Genomic DNA, 19631 nt, shown 5'->3' on the forward strand with positions numbered 1-19631 from the left:
TAACGTCTTAAGGCGGAGAGCTAATTGGATATGAATAACTGAGTAACCACTGTAAGAACCTGATAGTTCTTCGTGCACTAAACTTGCGTCTATGAACAAAAAACAGATATCAAGATCATTTTCGAAGTAGCCAAGTAGGATATACATTTGAAAATAGATGTAATTAATCTTGTATCCCGTTTGTTAAGTTCATTTTTTCCTTGAAATAAGTGTGCCAAGATATATTCATCACAAAAGTAAAATTTAATGCAGGAAAACTGTACAGCAGTAAATTACAAAGGTCAGTTTTACATAGAGGAATCTTTAGACTAAATGCCACCTGAACTAAACCAAGACAAGATTGCCATTCCAACTCGGCGACTGGTACAAGCTTGACGCTTCTCTTGTAGACTGCGCTGGAGATGAAGTGAGTTACGGAAAATCATTATTCGTTAAGTGCGCATTTTTTCATAGAATGAGCTTATATGCGCCATCGATACGATACTTATATACCATTAACTAGAAAAAAAGAAGAAATTAAAATGAAAGTAACATAAACATATGATTATAATCGGCCGTGTACAGAATAAGGACACGTACATTGTTCTTTTTCCCCTAACTGTGATGGCGTCCCTTTGAGTAAATATAAAATGAACATACGCATCAATTAAAATTTATTGCATTTCTCGCTAAACAAGTGCTTTCTTTGCCTGCTTTGCGAGCCAACTGCCTTTCAGTCTAGGCCTACATGAACATTTGTGTATTTTGAACAGTATAGAGCATTACCAACTGCAGCCATATAAGCTTTCTAAAATGAAAGAGCGCCTGTTGCAAGACATATGCCATTATTATAGGCGGAATTATTGTATGTAATTTATTTTCGGTACATGGAGAATTTTAGTCGACCAAATTAAATAGGTGGTAAGCCTTACGTCAGACATTTCACCGCTATTTATTTGCTCATTGTGAACAATTAAAACTTACTTGTGAAGTAAACAAAGTCGTCAATAAATGAGAAACCGGTCACACCCCTGAACTGGAAACATGATCATACGAACAAAGTTACAGCCACAAAGGAAAAGTGAAACATTGTAACTTTGTTCATATATTATATATATATATAATATATATATATATATAATATATATATATAGATATATATAATAATATTATATTACTTAATATTCCCAAAGGTTTGCTATTCCCAAGGGGTTCTTTAGACCTTGCTATTTCCAATCCTTGTCGTTTCCTCCCAACTGCCAAATGGAAGTGACCGTGTTTATTTACTTCTAATCCTACCCTTAGGAGTAGTGATAATCTTGGTTTGGGCCACCGTGGTTTGGGCCTATTCCCCAATACATCCATGATAAACCTCTGAGAGTAATTTGACTTTAAGATTACTGATACGACAAGCGCAATAGAGAGTGCAAAATGTCATCGTAACTTGAACAAAACATTTTCAATTCTTTGCAAATATTGAAGAAAATAGAAAGAAAAGAAGTATACGCGACTGCCACTTCAGCGATTTCTCTCTCTCTCTCTCTCTCTCTCACGTCTCGTAGTCCAGAGATTTGTTGTTTCTGAAGAAATTCAAATTCTTTTTTTTATCTTTCATAAGGTAATCGCTACTTCCCTCTATACGTTGACCATCCAACTGTCTATTTCTATTCTCTCTCTTTAAATGACGCATACCTATATATATATATATATATATATATATATATATATATATATATATATATATATATATCCAATGTAGCACGAATGAACACGTACTTGGAAATATCCTAAAATCAACGGTAGGAAGGTGAGTGAAAAACTGAGAACTTGGTGCAAGTACTTTCGTAGTTTATTCAACATTTTCAAGTTCACACTGAATAACATACCTTTAAATAAAGATATATGCCACGAAGGAAAAATAAACGAATGAGTAACAACAGTTACTCATTCGTTTATTTTTCTTTCGTGGCATATATCTTTATTTATGGATTATCACGTTCCTAACTTTCGTGATTCAGTTATACATCATACCTTTATATGCAAAAGCAGAAAGGGGGGTAAGGGTTACAGTTTGTTAATCTGGGCGGCGTCAGGAGGGACAAAGATCACCTCAAAAGAAATCTGTTGGAATCCATTTTTTATCTAAGTCACGTCGACAAGAAATTTAAATCTCCATCCTGAATTGTCCCTTCATCCTCTCTCCTGTCGCTTTTGCTTAAAGAAAACGCAGCCCAGATAAACAAACCGTAACCGCGCTCCCCTTTCTGTTTTTGTATCTTAAAGGTCTGTCAATTTCTATTATATGTTACAGGCTGCTCCAGGAGCAAGAACCCGTGCCAGCACAAGGCTGGCTTAATCTGAAGCATCAATAACTTTTATATTCAGTGTAAACTTGAAAATGCAGAATAAACTACGAAAGTACTTATTCCAAGTCCCCGGTTTTTCGCTCACCTTTCTACCGTGGATTTAAGGATTATATATATATATATATATATATATATATAATTTATATATATATATATATATATATATTATATATATATATATATATATATTATTGAAAGCAAATGTTTTTGTAGCATCAATGAGTTTTTTTGCCGAAATCTTCGTATCGTCGGAGTTTTTTTTCCGATTCTCCTGCTCTCAATCTTCGTTGAAGGACGTACAAATTTCTTGCTTCCGTAAGAAAGAAGTTTGTACCTTCTTCACCGAACAAGAGCAATTGCTTTCATGAAAATTGTCTTAGAGTAGAATTATGCCCTAAACTTTTATATATATATATAATAATATATATATATAGATATATAGATATATATATATATATGTATATATATATAGATATATATATATATATATATATATATATATATAATATATATATATATAGGTATATATATATATATATATATATATATCTATATATATATATATATATAATAATATATTATATATGTATATATTATAATATATATAATAATATATATATATATATATATATATATATATATCATTGAGCTACAAATTTCCTTTAATATCTAAATTCACTCTACCTCGGAATTGATATATTTTCATATATGTACCGAAGGGGAATTTTTTTTAGTTGATAACAATTTCACCCCCACATGGGATCGAACCACTGTCCAAGTGGACGGGGACGAAATCAGGACCCAGTGGTTCGATCCCATGTGGGGGTGAAATTGTTATCAACTAAAAAATTCCCCTTCGGTACATATATGAAAATATATCAATTCCGAGGTAGAGTGAATTTAGATATTAAAGGAAATTTGTAGCTCAATGATATATAAAAGAATCACGGTTTCGATGTGATGATTATTCATATATATATATATATATATATATATCTATATATATATATTATTTATATATATATATATATATATATATTGAATATTTATTATTTATAATTTATTATTTATTATTGTTTAATTTTATGTAAATAAAAGTATTCGTAGTTTATACACTAATTCAAAATACTCTACACAATCCTGTACTACTTTAGTTAATAGAGATTTAATATTCCCATGCTCGATATTTCCTTTTATCTGAATTCGACCTCTAGTACCAAGACTGTACTAGCGGACTCAGAGCGGCTTCGCTTAATTGGGCGGGAATCCTTCAAGAGAACTGGCAACGTAGCCTAAAATCTTTGCCATGTTAGAGAAAAAATAGTGTTTACATCGTTACTGGGTGCAAAATATTATAACATCATAAAAATCAAATCTAGCAACGATTATTTTAGTATTTTTTTAAAGTCTCTATTGCAATCTAACACCAAATGAATTTATTGAGAACATCAGCTTTGGCAGAGTCACTCCCCACCCTTGCCCTGCCCATAACGGCGAGGTTTGGAAATACAATATGTAGGCCTAAGCCTAACCTGTGTTGGTGGCTGGTGGTGGATGTTGGCTCGGGAGTCGGGTACCCCTCATTGGTGTGGTAGGTATTATAGGCTGTCTAGGTCATGTCATCGGCATCTGGTGTCTCCTCTCTCTCTCTCTCTCTCTCTCTCTCTCTCTCTCGACGGTGTTTGGTGTCGGTTGATTTCTTACATTTCTCCTCATGATGGTGGGAAGAAATTCCGTTTCTTTCACCGTGATGGTACTTGGCTTTTTTTCTAATAAATGAGGTGCCTCGAGAAACCGTAGATGCCGTCGGTCCGGTGTCTGATCTATAATTCCTATGTTCTTCATAAGCTTTGCTCTTTCTGGTCATCTGTTGTGATTTCCTCTATTAATGGTTAAAAATGGCCCCTTCTTGAAGCCATTGCAGGAGAGAGAGTCTGGTAGTGAGTGGTCTTCCCGAGATAAGAGCGGTGGCATCTTCCACCGGGCATGTAAATTCGTAGATGACATTGGGGGCGTCAGGTTGTTTTTAAGAAGCAGCTGACTGGTTGTCATATTTTTATGATAAATTAAGAGGAAATAAACCTAGGACAGCAGAAACCTTTAAGTCTTAGCCAGTCTGATATACCAGCTTCATGTTGATAAAAAAAAGAAGATAATAATAAGAAAAGGGAAGACTATAAATTAAATGCCGTGGAAACAGCTATATTATTATTATTATTATTATCATTATTATTATTATTATTATTGGTGTTGTTATTATAGCAATAGTAGCCTAGGAAAAAATAATTCAGAAGTATAATTGTACTGAACTAAAACTGTTTTTAAATAATTTGAAGTCTTTTTGTATATTCCACTCAATAATGACTCTGAAAGATATATGTATATATATATATATATATATATATATATATATATATATATATATATATATATGAATTTTTATCTTCTCACCGTGATTCATAGACATGGATTAAGCTACAAATATCCTTAAATATCCAATTCGCTCTACCTCGGAAATAATCTATTTTCATACGTATATGTTATCGTCACTGAAGTCATGGTTTCTCCTTTGTGCGCTGGTATGAACCCACGAGAGGAAGAAATTATTATCAACTAAAAAATTACCCTTCGGTTATCATATATGAAAATATATTAATTCCGCGGTAGAGCGAATTGGAAATTAAAGGACATTTGTAGCTTAAGACTTATATATATATATATATATATATATATATATATATATATATATATATATATATATATACACGAATATAATATATGTGTATATATATGATATATATATATATATATATATATATATATATATATATATATATATATATATATATATTCCTCTTATGAAGCTTCAAACTTTTTAAAGCATTTCCCTTCTTTCCAGCTGGCTTATGGGACTCCTCTTTTTAGGGGGGGTCTTAAATCCCCCTCCTTCGTCAGAAGCAATCCTTCATCAACAGCAGATGAAACTACTCGGTTCCTTCCTTCAAGAACTCGAAAAGGTCTATTTTGAAGGTTGTTCCCTCATCGTGTTCTATAATTCCTCCCTCTCTGAAGAGCAGAGGAAGATTTTTCAACCAAACGGCAAGAGCGAGGGAGGCGAACATCAATCCTTGATAGACGTTTTATTTTCTTACGCGAGAAATTCTACCAAGATCGTCTTTAGTTTGAAAGAAGATTTGCCAGACATTCTCGGGGACATTGATCTGAATACCAGAACGAGGTGTCCGGTGTATTTAACCGTGTCATCAGCGATCACAGACATCCACAACTTGTTCTTACTCGCGAACAAGGACTGGGACAAATATTTCCTGTCGCGTAAACACCTTATTTTCACCGAGAGTCCCGCGGTAGACATTGATAACTTCCTGAGGGCTGATGAACTGAACACCATGACGAGGCTTCTCATCCTTCGGCCGGGCTCTGATTCGGAATCGCTTCAGGTTGTCACCAATCGTCCTTATTCGATGAACCCTCGCTATTCAGCATCCCACCGATTGGCATATACCTTGACAACATGGCGAGGCAGAGTTTTAGACCGGGTAGACGCTCATTTCTTTCCGGACAAGCTCACCAATTTCTTTGGATACCAGATGAGGGTGGTAACTTTCCACTTTCCACCCAGAATTTTCATGATCGAGGAAGAGGACAGTTTCCAACTGTATGGAGTTGACATAGATGTGAGTAGCTTTGCAAGTTAGAAGATTTTTATCATATTTCTTTTCCCGTCAGCGGCCTGATGTTTTTTTGGTGGATTACTGTGGAAGTAAAAGAGCTGTTGTATCAAATATTATTTTATCATTTCATGCTTGTTACTCAGTACCGAAATTGCTGGTTTCTATCATGTTTCCATAAAGATCAGCTTTCTTCTACGTTTTCGCTCATTTTCCGAATTATTAATGACACATTAAGATAACAGAACTTACACATTTTGGACCTCGGGATGATAACAACTATTATCATTGCTCTTAATACCGAGTATGTCTGTAAACAGAGCGATGCTTATGATGAAATAATGATGCACGTTAGCGAATCATCAAACAGCTTAACCGTTGATTTCCTTTTCCTGTCACTTCCAGGTGGTGCAGGCCTTGAGTGAAGCTCTGAACTTTTCCCTGGTATACAGCCGCCCCTCCGACAACGAGATGTGGGGTTGGGAGAAGGACGATGGGAACTGGACAGGCCTCATGGGAGACCTGCAGCACAGGAGAGCAGACATCGGGGTCGCCGACCTTTACATAATGGAGCCCTACTTTGCCATCATTGACATGTCCATTGCATACGATATTGAGTATCTGTGCTTCGTAAACGTAGTGCCAGGTCCTCTGCCTCAGTGGATGGCCCTGGGGGCGCCGTTCCTTCTGAACGCCTGGATAGCTGTCCTGATTTCTATTTTGGCTGGAATGGTGCTCTTTGTTTTTATAGTTAAATTAGGCCTGCTCAGTGGCAATGAAAGTGAAGCACCATGGTTTCAAGACATATCGAACTTGTGCCTTTATCTCTACGCATCCGTGATGAATACAACTTTGTTTCGTGAGCCAAGGGCCTCCCATCTGCGCATCTTCACTGTCTTTTGGAGCATAGCCTTTTTCATCTTGGCCTCGGCCTACAAAGGCTCTCTTATTTCTTTCCTGACAGTTCCCTTAGAACAGGCCCCAATTGACACGCATAGACAACTTTATGAGAAACGCATCGATGTTGGAAGTATTGGATATACGCTAAAACGCGTCATGGAGAAGAACGCGGATAGGTTTGTCCGTCTTTTGGCTCTGAGATATCAGCATGTGCCTTCGACAGATGAAGGACTGCAGCGCACTTTGAAAGGTGGGCTATGTTTTGCAGACTACTTGGGAAATAATAATTTTTTTTTATTGGGTATCGTTGGGAAGTAATTAGAAGATGACGATTGATCTGTAGCTTTATAGAAAAAGAAAAAACTTACAGTTCTATAGAGCAAAACAACCATAAGAATATTCACTCTTAAGAAAACTTGACCCCAGTGCTTACTAAAAAAATTTAATCGTTGCTGAAGGGGGTCTGTTTATCATCATCAATTCCTGTGTTTATTTTTGAAGGTCCTCCTATCCACCCAGACCTGTCTCCGTTTGCTTGTGAGAATGTATGGTAACTGATTAACTTGCTTTTGAGTATCATTCCATAATTTTTCTTCTCTTAACACCTTTCATTCGTGGAAATTCATCTCTCTTCATTTTTTTAACAAGTAACTATGTTATTTTTACAAAAGTATCTCCCTCGTAACGATTTCAAGGGAGCTGGAAAATATTAGTGCAAGAGAAAGATCTGTAGCTGACTTTAGTAGATGACCAGAACAATGACTCTCTTTCTTTTTATTTCATTATACCGTTTTGAATACTCTTGTGCTACTGGAACTAGGATATGACAGAGATGAGAGTTGGTTTTACAAGTATCATGAGATTGTTGAAAACAGTAAATAGAAAGGAAAATGACTTCTCTGAAGTTCCCCCAAATTCCCTCGGCGCTACCTCCATCCCTGCTGGCTTATGACAATGAAGCACCAGTCGCTTTGATTCCCGTGAATAAAACCATATGAACGAAATCTAAGACCGTATCATGACTGTCGTTTCAGGAAAGTACTCCTTTCTGGAAAGTCGTGGCTTCCTAGACTACACGATCGCAGTTTACTACACGGACAAACGTGGGCGTCCATCGCTGCACGCCATGAGGGAATACATAGCACCCTTCGGCATCGGTCTAGCGTATCCGAAGTACGTTCCTTACATCGAGAAGTTCAACCAGGTGATTCGGCGGCTGACCGAGGCCGGGTTTGCTAAAAAGTGGATGGCTGACATCATTCTTCGCAGCAAACGAGCAAAGGTTATGGCCGCAGAGACCAACGACCAGGTGAGGAATCTGTCTTTCTGGCTCTCCTTCTATATCTTTTGATATATATATATATATATATATATATATATATATATATCGAGCTACAAATGTCCTTTAATATCTAATTCACTCTACCTCGGAATTAATATATTTTCATATATGTTTATCTGAGTGCGACAGGTATTTGAGGTGGGAGGCGGCATAAACTTATATCCTCTTGCGGTGGGGTGAGTTAAGGCTTCACTGTCGTCCTGGATTTGAAGGTGTCGATCGACGGTTTGTGCCCTTCAGCCGGCAAATCTATTATCGCCTAAAAAATTCCCCCTTGGTTAAACATATATGAAAATATATTAATTCCGAGTAGAGTGAATTAGATATTAAAGGACATTTGTAGCTCGATATACGTATATGAATCACGGTAATGTGATATGACTTATATATATATATATATATATATATATATATATATATATATATATATATATATATATATATATATATATATGCTATCTGCAGTATAATCCTCAAACATCAATTCAGGAATGCCGAAGACACAAGGATGTTTTAAAAGAAGATTTATTCATTAACAAACGTTTCGCACATGACTATGTGCATCATCAGTCTGAAAAATGACAAAATAATAACATTAAAAATACTAAAAATACTCAGGATTCTTAAAATGGTGTAACAGCAGTTGTTTTTACTTTGCTTCTTTTTTGGTCTTTTAATGTTTTTAATTGTCATTTTAAGAATCCTGTGCATTTTGAGTATTTTTAATGTTATTATTTTGTCATTTTTCAGACTGATGATGCGCATAGTCATGTGCGAAACGTTTCTTAATGAATAAATCTTCTTTTAAAACATCCATGAGTCTTCGGCATTCCTGAATTGATATATGTATGTATATATGTATGTGTATATATGTATGTATATATATATGTATATATAGATATATATATCTCTCATATAAATTATATATCATTATCTATATATATAGATATATATATATATATATATATATATATATATATATATATGAACTTTTTACCTCCTTGAAAATCCCCTGAAAAGACGCTGCCGTTCAATTCTTGTTCCGGCATCCGCAAATTTTCGTCCCCTTAAAAGTCATGGTTTTTGGCATTATTCTTCTTATTCCTTTTTACCCTTTTCTAAAAATCCATTTTCATAACTTTATTCCTAATATATCTTCCGCTTCTCACATTTATAGCGTGTCAATCTATGCGCATCCTCAAAAAGCACATGTAGGATATATTTCTAATATATGTAACAATATCTAGAAAATGCGTTTCTTTACACCTTGATATGTAATGCACCTGTTTTTACATAAGATTGCTTAACTGCTTCGTGTTTCAGTAAAGATGTTTTAACACCGTGGTAACGAATGAGTAGTATTGTATGACACATTTTCGTATAAGCACGAAAACGAAACAACATTACATTGCTTTCGTGCAAGCACGATGCTCGGACAAACTGGTAACACCCGAGGTAGGAAAGCAAATCTCATTTCTATTTTCGTCTCATTTATGTCTACGTCATCATATTGTTTCCAAAACATCGGGGTGACTACCTACCTAGCTGTCTGCTCCTCGTTTACCTTTATCTGTAATTTCCTCCCAGCTTCACTTCATTCACTATTACAATATTAGATAATATTGTAATAGTCATTCCATTCAACAAAATAATCTAACAACTTAGTCATTCCATTCAACAAAATAATCTAACAACTTAAATATATAATCTAATAAAAGGAGCCCATAAAAACGTCAAAATATAGAGAGAAAAGTACTCTATTTCAGAGATTGCTGTCTCCCTCTTCAGGTAGAAGAGGGAGAGAGCAGTCTTTGAAATATAGTACTTTTCTCTCTATATATTTTGGCGTTTTTATGGGCTCCTTTTATTAATTGGAATCATGTTGTAACAAAATTTTTACCAGTCATATAATCTTAAATTATGTTTTGTTGAGTGAGTGTTGAAAGATAGCAGTGTTGTGAAGAATAATGCCAAATCAGTGAAATAATTCTTAATGTGAATTATTAGCGTGGAACCATGAGCTTATACGGAGAATACCTTTATACATTATTGACTGTATAGTGAAGGTACAGAATAATCTAGAACGAGGAGTAAGTTGGTGCTCGAGCCGTTTGTTTATGAAATGTTCTGATGATTCAGGTCGAAACAGTCATAACAAGTCGAGGACGTATTCAGGGTACTGTCATGCTACTTATACCTGTTGTGGTTTCGGTTATTTTGCTAACTAATCCTACAAAAATATAGTTTTGTCACTTATTAGCAATCATTTGTTATAAATTGTGTATCGTTGTTCAAGTTTTGGGTAAGTTATGCATACTCTTTTAGTAATGAAATGTCATTTGCGAATTGGCAAGTTGTATGAGAAATTCCCGGCACAACAATCTTTTCATAATATTTTTCTTACTGTCGATTTGTATCGACTGTTTTCATGAAAAATTATTGATTTGATTTTTTTTGCGAATTGCCTTCTGTCAGGTAACCGACAGACGAGAATTATGTATTATGATAAGGATCGAAGAACCACGTCTATTCGAGAATGACACTTTTATATTGTTTTGTTTAATTTTTGCTATGATCGTAGCATTTATAGTATCTGTGGTGCGGTTATCAATGAAAAATGTTCTCACACAGAGACGAAGTCTTTTGACATGATTATTCACTTATCCTAATATAAATGAAATTGCTTTTGGTGAATGTATCGCATATATCACGTATGGTAAAAGTTGAAGGTGTTATTAGATCTTGTTTGTATCTCGCTACTAAAGCCATTAGGAGAGGTCAAGAGGTTAGGAGGGTGTAAAAGTCAAGGAGGCCCCTATTCGGTTAACCACCTTCCTTGTGGAGAAGGAAAGGTTGGTCCTCCCTGTGAGTGTGTTCGTAAGTGCGTGCACTGTATGGGCATGAGATCACCCAAAATTGTATTGTCACACACCACCAATCAATTCACTGTATTTAACGAACATGTTGAAATTCCACAATTAGGGTTTGCCACCTCGGCCTCAGAAAAATACAGAACATATTTGTATAAGGAGGAGAAGTTATGGCGAGTTCCTCAAGCCCCTTCTGAAATATGTGCCACTTCTGGGGTATTCTGAGGATATATGCAGCTATAAAAAAAAAAAAACACAACCCTCATGTTAGCCTAACATGAGGATGAGGAAGACATGTTTCATATTTGATGAGGACTGAAAGATCACTTCTCAAGTTGTAAGTTATCAGTGAAGTGACAAGTCTATAGAAATCCAAAACTAAATGGACATGCTGCGATAAAGACAATGAAATAATATATATATATATATATAATATATATATATAGATATATATATATATCTATATATATAATATATATATATATATATATATATGTGTGTGTGTGTGTGTGTGTGGTGTGTGTGTGTGTGTGTGTGTGTGTACCATCGAGTATTCCTTCAGTACTAGGCATACAAAATAAAATGCAACACTTATTTCCACTACTAAATTCCAATTAATAAAGGCATAATTTGGCAGTCTGGCAGGATTGACTGAGTAATACGTTATGTAATTTCCAAATAATGATGTTCAGACAGCCAAATAGAGATAAAAATTGAATAATATATTGGTTCATTACAGAACGCAACGTCTCACTCTCCAATACAGAACGAATCTGTATTTTACAGAACGGGTGGCAACCGGTACAATATTATATATGGAATTTATTTTTGATAATGCTTGGAAATTATCTTGAAGTTTTTCTGTGTTATTGTAAACTTTTGAAGTCAGTTCTGTATTCATGGTAACTGTATAAATTGTCCACTGTATCCATACAATCACCTTTTTCGCTACAAGTGGTAGTATACGCTAGAGAGAGAGAGAGAGAGAGAGAGAGAAAAGCTGGCTCATGAGAGAGACCGTTGGAGGTTGAACGAGAACAAGGGTGTCTGTTGACCACGACCCTAAAGTACAACTGATAGGCTAGCCATAATGAAAATAAAAGATGCATATGGTATATTTCTGTCCTATGGTTAAGAATTTGTTGTCCTGGGTATTCGAATTGCTTAGAAAATGTTGTAAATTAAAAAATAATAGCAAGTTAAGGATTTTAAAACTAGATTTTGAAGCAAACTCAAAAAGGGATGAAAATATAGCAATGGTAAAAATAGCAGATTTTATTTCAAGTATATGGATGGCAAGATATTTGAGAATAAGTACTGACCAGTAAATCATTAAATGTATAAAGAATAGACTGTTAAATACATTTAATGTAAATATTATAGGATTTAAGTCTGTTAAAAAAATTTCACGAATCAGTATGTTTCTAATATAAAAACATATTTAGAAAAATAATAAAATTGTAATATTTTTATATTATACTTAGATTTTATAATGTATTTACAAAATTATAAAATATAATTTTGTAAAGTAATATTTCTTAATGAGAAAAAAAAATATTTGGACCGTGCTTTTGACGATCGTCAATAGACCCCCTTGTTTTCGTTCATCCTCGAACGGCCTCTCTTAAGAGTCACCTACCATATACTCTGTTTTTTTTCATCTGTCCATCTGCCTGTGGTGTTTTCGTATGGTAACACTGCGTCCCGGACTTTAGATAGTTACGGTATGTGTAAGTTTTAGATAAATAAAAGGATATCTGGATGTACATTTGCAACTGAAAAGTTTTAATAATTTACTGTATGCGAATTACACCGTTCATATTCGAAATAGGATATTATTATAATCGTTGAGTGTAAACTGAATGTAACTATCTAAAGCCCGGGATGCAGTGTTACCATACAAAAACACCACAGGAGGATGGACAGATGAAAAAAAAAAGTTTTTTTTTTATAGGTTCACCTGTTTTTGTCTTTTTTGCATGCATAGTTCTATGAATAGTCTCATGAATACTTTCTGTGTAACACACACATATTCATGAGGTCATGGATAACTCATGAATATCTTATTCACTTTACCTTGAGATTACCTGACATTCAAAATTATTTTTATATATAATAATGAATGCTCTAACCCTAACGAGAATTCGAACCTGTGCCTCTTTGGGTTAATATTATAGAGATGGATTAGGAGACACCACATTTTATTTGCGACGCGTTTCGTTGTTTCTTCATAACAACATTTTCAAGCCTAAAAGAAACATTACAGTATTTTAATAGTAGTTACGAGATTATGTAATTATTGGCTGACAAAGCTGAGTAAGAGTAGCAACAATAAGATAATGGTTAAAATCTTTAAAATAAATTGCACCAGCCAATAATTACATAATCTTGTAACTACTATTAAAATACTGTATTGTCCTCTTAGGCTTGAAAATGTTTTTATGAAGAAACAAACACGCGTCGCAAATAAAATGTGGTGTCTCTTAACCTACGCTCTTCTTTTCCTACTAAGATTGAGATTTCCAAAACATCTGTCTACTTTCACAGAGATGGATTCATTTTGAATCTGAGTACGGCACCTGGATTTGAAAGGAATATGTATGTATATAATAGCACTCTTGTTGGCTGAATGCAGTAAGTCACTGTAATCCTAGTGTACTATTATTAGCAGATTCTATATCTGGTATCTGGTATAGCTACAAATCTGGGTTTTTGTTAAATGATCCACACTTAATTGTTTTAATAAGAGAAAGTATATACAGAACTACTATGGGTTTCAGAGACAGTGCAAGCACGTTTTTTGGCAATAACTCTGTAACGAACACTCGCATCAGAACCAAATTTTGCTATGGTGTATTACACCCAGTGCCGTAATTTAAAAGGGTATCGTGAATCACTAATTGTAAAGAATAAAGACACTTGTCCCTGTACTAAGAGGCAAAAACTCCATTAGTCAGAAATGGATGCGAACACAACAGTAAAAAGCTCCGCCTACCCTCTCCCCCCACCTCCGTCCTTCATCCTTCCCTCACCTTCCCTTCGCTTTCACTGAAAGTTGCTTCAGTTTAAACTTATTTTGTATGATTTTTCTATCTATCTATCTATCTATCTATCATCTATCTATCTATCTAATCTATCTATCTATATATATATATATCTATATATATATATATATATCTATATCTATCTATCTATATATATATATAATTATTATATATATATATATATATATATATATATATATATATAATAATATACATTGTTGTATATATCTAACGATCCAGTCGGTTGTTAGCTGCCAGTTGACTGATTTATTTATGCATTGATCCGCTGATCTCTCTCTCTCTCTCTCTCTCTCTCTCTCTCTCTCTCTGTGGGAGTGGTACCTACTGTAAATGGTTATAAGAGCGAGAGATATCTGAATATTTGGCGGAGCAGTAAAACGATAGACACTATGATTTATGGTAAAGCGACTGTCATATGTGCATCGGTATAATCAAGGGATTAACTCTAATGAATGTCCGGTAGACAGGCTCAATTTTTATTTGTAACACAGAATAACTATAACCAGTTACCTATTCAAACCAATCTTAAGGTAATTGGCGGCTTTTTCATGGCTAAAAAAGTTGAAAAGTTGTGTGGCAAACGAATTTCTGCAACCATGCCGACAGTTAAGTTCCATGATGGCCATATCTTCTTCACCTTCGTAATACAAGTACTAGGTATATTGCTGATACCGTGAGTCCGCATGAGGATTACGAAGGTAACCAACCACAAGTATAGCAGTCGCTTTACCATCAATCATAGTGTCTATCGTTTTACTGCTCCACCAAACATTCAGACATCTCTCACTCTAATAACCATTTACAATAGGTACCGCTACCACAGAGAGAGAGAGAGAGAGAGAGAGAGAGAGAGAGAGATGAGCGGATCAGTGCATAAATAAATCAGTCAACTGGCAGGTGACAACCCACTGGATCGCTAGATATATACATCGATTTAAACTATTATTGCATAGATCGATAGAAAGAATCATACAAAATATGCTTAAACTGGATTAACTTTCAGAGAGAGAGAGAGAGAGAGAGAGAGAGAGAGAGAGAGAGAGATGAGCGGATCAATGCATAAATAAATCAGTCAACTGGCAGCTAACAACCGACCGGATCGTTAGATATATACAACAGTGTATATTATCAGATAGATAGATAGATAGATAGATAGATAGATAGATAGAAAAATCATACAAAATAACTTTTAACTGAAGCAACTTTCAGAGAGAGAGAGAGAGAAGGGAAGGTGAGGGAAGGAAGAAGGACTGAGGTGGCGGTGGAGGTGGGGGGAGAGGGTAGGCGGAGCTTTTTGCTGTTGTGTTCGCATCCATTTCTGACTAATGGAGTTTTTGCCTCTTAGTACAGGGACAAGTGTCTTTATTCTTTACAAATAGTGATTCACGATACCCTTATAAATTACGGCACTGGGTGTAATACACTATAGCAAAATCTCGTTCGGATACGAGTGTTCGTTACAGAGTTATTGCCTAAAAACGTGCTTGCACTGTCTCTGAAACCCATAGTAGGTATGTACTGCGTAAGTCATTTAAAAACATTTATTCTCATTTTACATGTTGTTACTTGGAATTTTAGTATATACAGATATATAGGTAGGTGATATGAGTATGTATATACAATGTATAGGTATGGGTATATGTATGTATATACATAGTAAATTCAAGTATGTAATAAAAAAAATGTGTAGAATCTAGCTGGGTATGTATTGTTACAAGAAAGACAATAATACTATCATCGGATAAAATTCTGAAAGTAATTCTGTTAAAATTGTAAAATATTGTATATTTTCTCTAATAAAAGAAAGAAAGAAAGAAAAAAAAATAGTTCCAAGCCAAAAGTATATAGCTTAAAATCCTTGTCACCAATGGAGTACTTATCAGTCGCTGTTTGTCTGAAATCACTTGCAAATATTAAGAGATAAATAAACAATTATTGTTGAATTTAATTTACTTACCTAAAAATGGTTTCAGATAAACGGCAACTGATAAGTGCTCCATTGGTGACAAGGATTTAAAACTATTGCACTGACTTACAGCATTCAGTCACCAATAATGTCACTAACATTAACTCTAGCGTACATATTCTTTTCAAGTCCAGTTTCTGCACTCAGATCATGTATTTATGATTGTGTAGGTATGTGCTATAACTTTGTATAGATACACACACATGTGTGTGTGCGTGCGTATGTGTGTATGGTGTATCTGTATAACGTTATAGCGCATACACACTCATAGTTACGTGATTATGTCTGTATACATACATTCATATTAAGTATTAACAAGCCCTGGTTTATTCCACAGGTGAGAGTAGCAGAAGGACCCGGCGAAATCTCCAGTACCAATAATGTATTCCAGCCTTTAAGTCTCGACAACCTTCAGGGAGGATTCATACTACTTGGCATCGGACTGCTGCTCAGTGCAGTGGCTTTTGTATTCGAGTCTCTGGCCAAACAGATTTGTGGAGGCACATCTGCAATTTGTTGAAGAGAACGTTCCTCCCAAACAATGGCATTTTCTGCAGAGAACCTTCCGCATAAAATGGACAGTTTCGCCTGATGACTAACTATCTCACAACATAATTCTTTATTCAAGGAAAATTATACAGCTTAGAAAAAATTCAAAATGACTAACAATATTGTTGATGTTGACTTACAAGTTTTAATATATATATATATATATATATATATATATATATATATATATAGATATATATATATACTACAATCAAGATAAAGAATCATCACACTGCACTACAGTTATGACCCACTAGCAAATTTATGTGAGCCATGCTAACTAATATTGATCCATGTCTTGTTCTAGTTCAGTTGTTCTGGAATCAGAGACTTATTTGATTCTTTTTCTGTTACTATATAAAGAAATAACCACTTGCCGCATACAATTTATTTTTCTTAAAAGGTAATTACTGCCGTAAACAATGTGCAGTTTTATTAGTAATTTCCTCTGACTATGGACGTAAAGCTATTTAGGAATAGTGATTAAAACTGACTATATTCCCAATTGATTTTATCCTTTGCTCTTATTCATTAAACAATTGTTATTTATTTTCTAAGTCCGTGGTTCAAAAGGGTAACAGCTTCAGCTGTGCTCTGAAACAAACTGAGCAACCTCTTCTCTATAAAAAAAAAAGACCCAATGAAAAATGGAAGGCACACACACATGCCTGTTCTGTTACTTCTTCCCTTATCTTACCATCAATCGTTACATTTATTCCTAAATAAACTATACAAATGTATTACTTACAGTGCATAATTCATTATCCATACATTCATTCACCCCTCCACTTCCTAGTTTCCTTTTGCCCTCATAACCTTATTCTTGCCCACTCTCATGTTCCACTAATTCTCTAATTACAAGCATGTTCAAACGTTTTTGTAAGTCTCTCCCGTTTTTATTCTCTATTATCAATCTATAATGTTTCTGAAATTGTCATTCACTGTAGCCTACATTCATTCATAACCCGCTGCCCTGCCCCATAGTTTTGTACCAAAGGCCGTGGACACATAATGCTTTGGTAATAGACTCACTTTTATACTCTATCAGTCGCTCTAACATCTTCATAACCTAACGCAAAGGTGACTTGCATAAAAGGAATATTCTAGTTATTCTTGAAAGATTCCATGCACAATATGCATCCTCAACAAGTCAGCTTTCGTATTTCTTCCCAGTCAGTTCTATGTAGCATTTAATGCAGTAATTTTGTTGACTGAGAATAGGAAATAATGTAAAAGGGCGAAATAAACAGAGTTAAGGAAATTCAGTCCATTAGAAGTAAATGGCGGAGTTATTAGTAGTTTTCATGGAGAATAACAGCTTTTTAAGTAGTGTATGACTATCAAGAGCAGTGCAGAGTGCGACTGAATTCTTTCAATGCTTCCTGGTAATTGTAAATTAGAAACAATGAAAGATCACACACACACACACATATATGTATATATATATATATATATATATATATATATATATATATATATATATATATATATATATGTGTGTGTGTGTGTGTGTGTAAGTGTGTGTGTGTGTGTGTGTCTGTGTGTAACTAAATCACGAAAGTTTGGAACGTGATAAATCCATAAATAAAGGTATAAGCCATGAAGGAAACATAAACAACGGAGTTTCCGCAAGATCTTTCGATGTTCAACGTCCTTTACTTAGCTAAGTAAAGGACGTTGAACGTTGAAAGATCTTGCGGAAACTCCGTTGTTTATTTTTCCTTAGTGGCTTATACCTATATATATATATATTATATATATATATATATATATATATATATATATATATATATAGATATTATATATATATATTTATATATTTATGAATATATAAATATAATATATATATATATATATTTAGAGACAATTAATGAAAGACCACACATATAATATATATGTGTATTTGTCTTTGGGGAAAAACTACGCCATCATTCGAAGATACAGCTTGTAAGGGGAACAACACCTGTTTCAGGCCTTTTTAGGCTTCCCTACCACACCCCCAACAACAACAAAGTAGTTTGAAGGCTTGCTCCCCGAGTAAGCGAAAATTGCTTTAATATTGTGAGGACTGGGCCGAGACAAGGAGAAAACTCTTACTGGCTTTATTGTATGTTGTTGTTTGAGATTAAGCTGGCCTTATGCCAGCACGGGCTCTTGCTCAGAGCAGCCCGTAGACTTTATTGTATGTTGTTGTTGTATTAAGCCAACACTTCTTTTGTAGTTGTTGTTTAAGATTAAGCTGACCTTGTGTCAGCACGGGCTCTTGCTCACAGAGCAGCCCGTAAACTTCTTTTGTACAGAGACGGCCGTATATAAGGAGGCTGTGTGGACGGAGACGTAGTGTCCGTCACGCACACATGCTAAAGGGATGGAGCCCCTACTACGATATGCTTTCTCGCACCTATAAATATACCCATAACTGAGCGTGGAGAATATATTTTTTCGTGATATATATATCGGCGGAAAGGTCGTGAATTACTCTACATTTTGATATATGATAAAAGGATATATACAAAAGGACGGACTTTGGTCAAAATGTCGTCCTTACAATATTAAATATATGAATATAATTAAATACAGACTCATTAGCATAAGATTTCTTTCAATGCATATTTATTACTTAAAATATATTTTTCAAATGAAGCAAAAGCAGATAACTTGTAAAACATACATCAAAAAGGTAAATTATTGGTAAAAAAAAAAAACATTAAAGATATTTTAGCTGATAACAAGGTGTAACGAGCAAATGACAGATAGACATGAATACCTCCGAAAAGTAAATAGCTTAAAATGATACCACACTATCAGTGGCATACTTGTTTTATATATTGTGATAAAACCACACAGACAGATTTTAATACAAGTAGTTAAGTAACTTCCGTTACTAATATTGCATTCTGTAGTC

At 34.5% G+C, this 19631-nt stretch overlaps 1 protein-coding gene across 1 annotated transcript; it reads left to right on the forward strand.

The window, feature by feature from the left end:
• The first annotated feature begins 349 nt into the window (after positions 1-349).
• Positions 350-16882, forward strand: LOC135220683 (ionotropic receptor 21a-like). Its single transcript, XM_064258057.1, has 5 exons — positions 350-406; positions 5245-6040; positions 6440-7184; positions 7969-8243; positions 16515-16882. Exons 1-5 carry the CDS (start codon positions 402-404, stop codon positions 16695-16697), a joined length of 2004 nt encoding a protein of 667 aa, XP_064114127.1. The 5' UTR covers positions 350-401; the 3' UTR covers positions 16698-16882.
• Positions 16883-19631: the final 2749 nt, after the last annotated feature.

Source organism: Macrobrachium nipponense, chromosome 2 (genome assembly GCF_015104395.2).
Source record: "Macrobrachium nipponense isolate FS-2020 chromosome 2, ASM1510439v2, whole genome shotgun sequence".
Taxonomy (NCBI): domain Eukaryota; kingdom Metazoa; phylum Arthropoda; class Malacostraca; order Decapoda; family Palaemonidae; genus Macrobrachium; species Macrobrachium nipponense.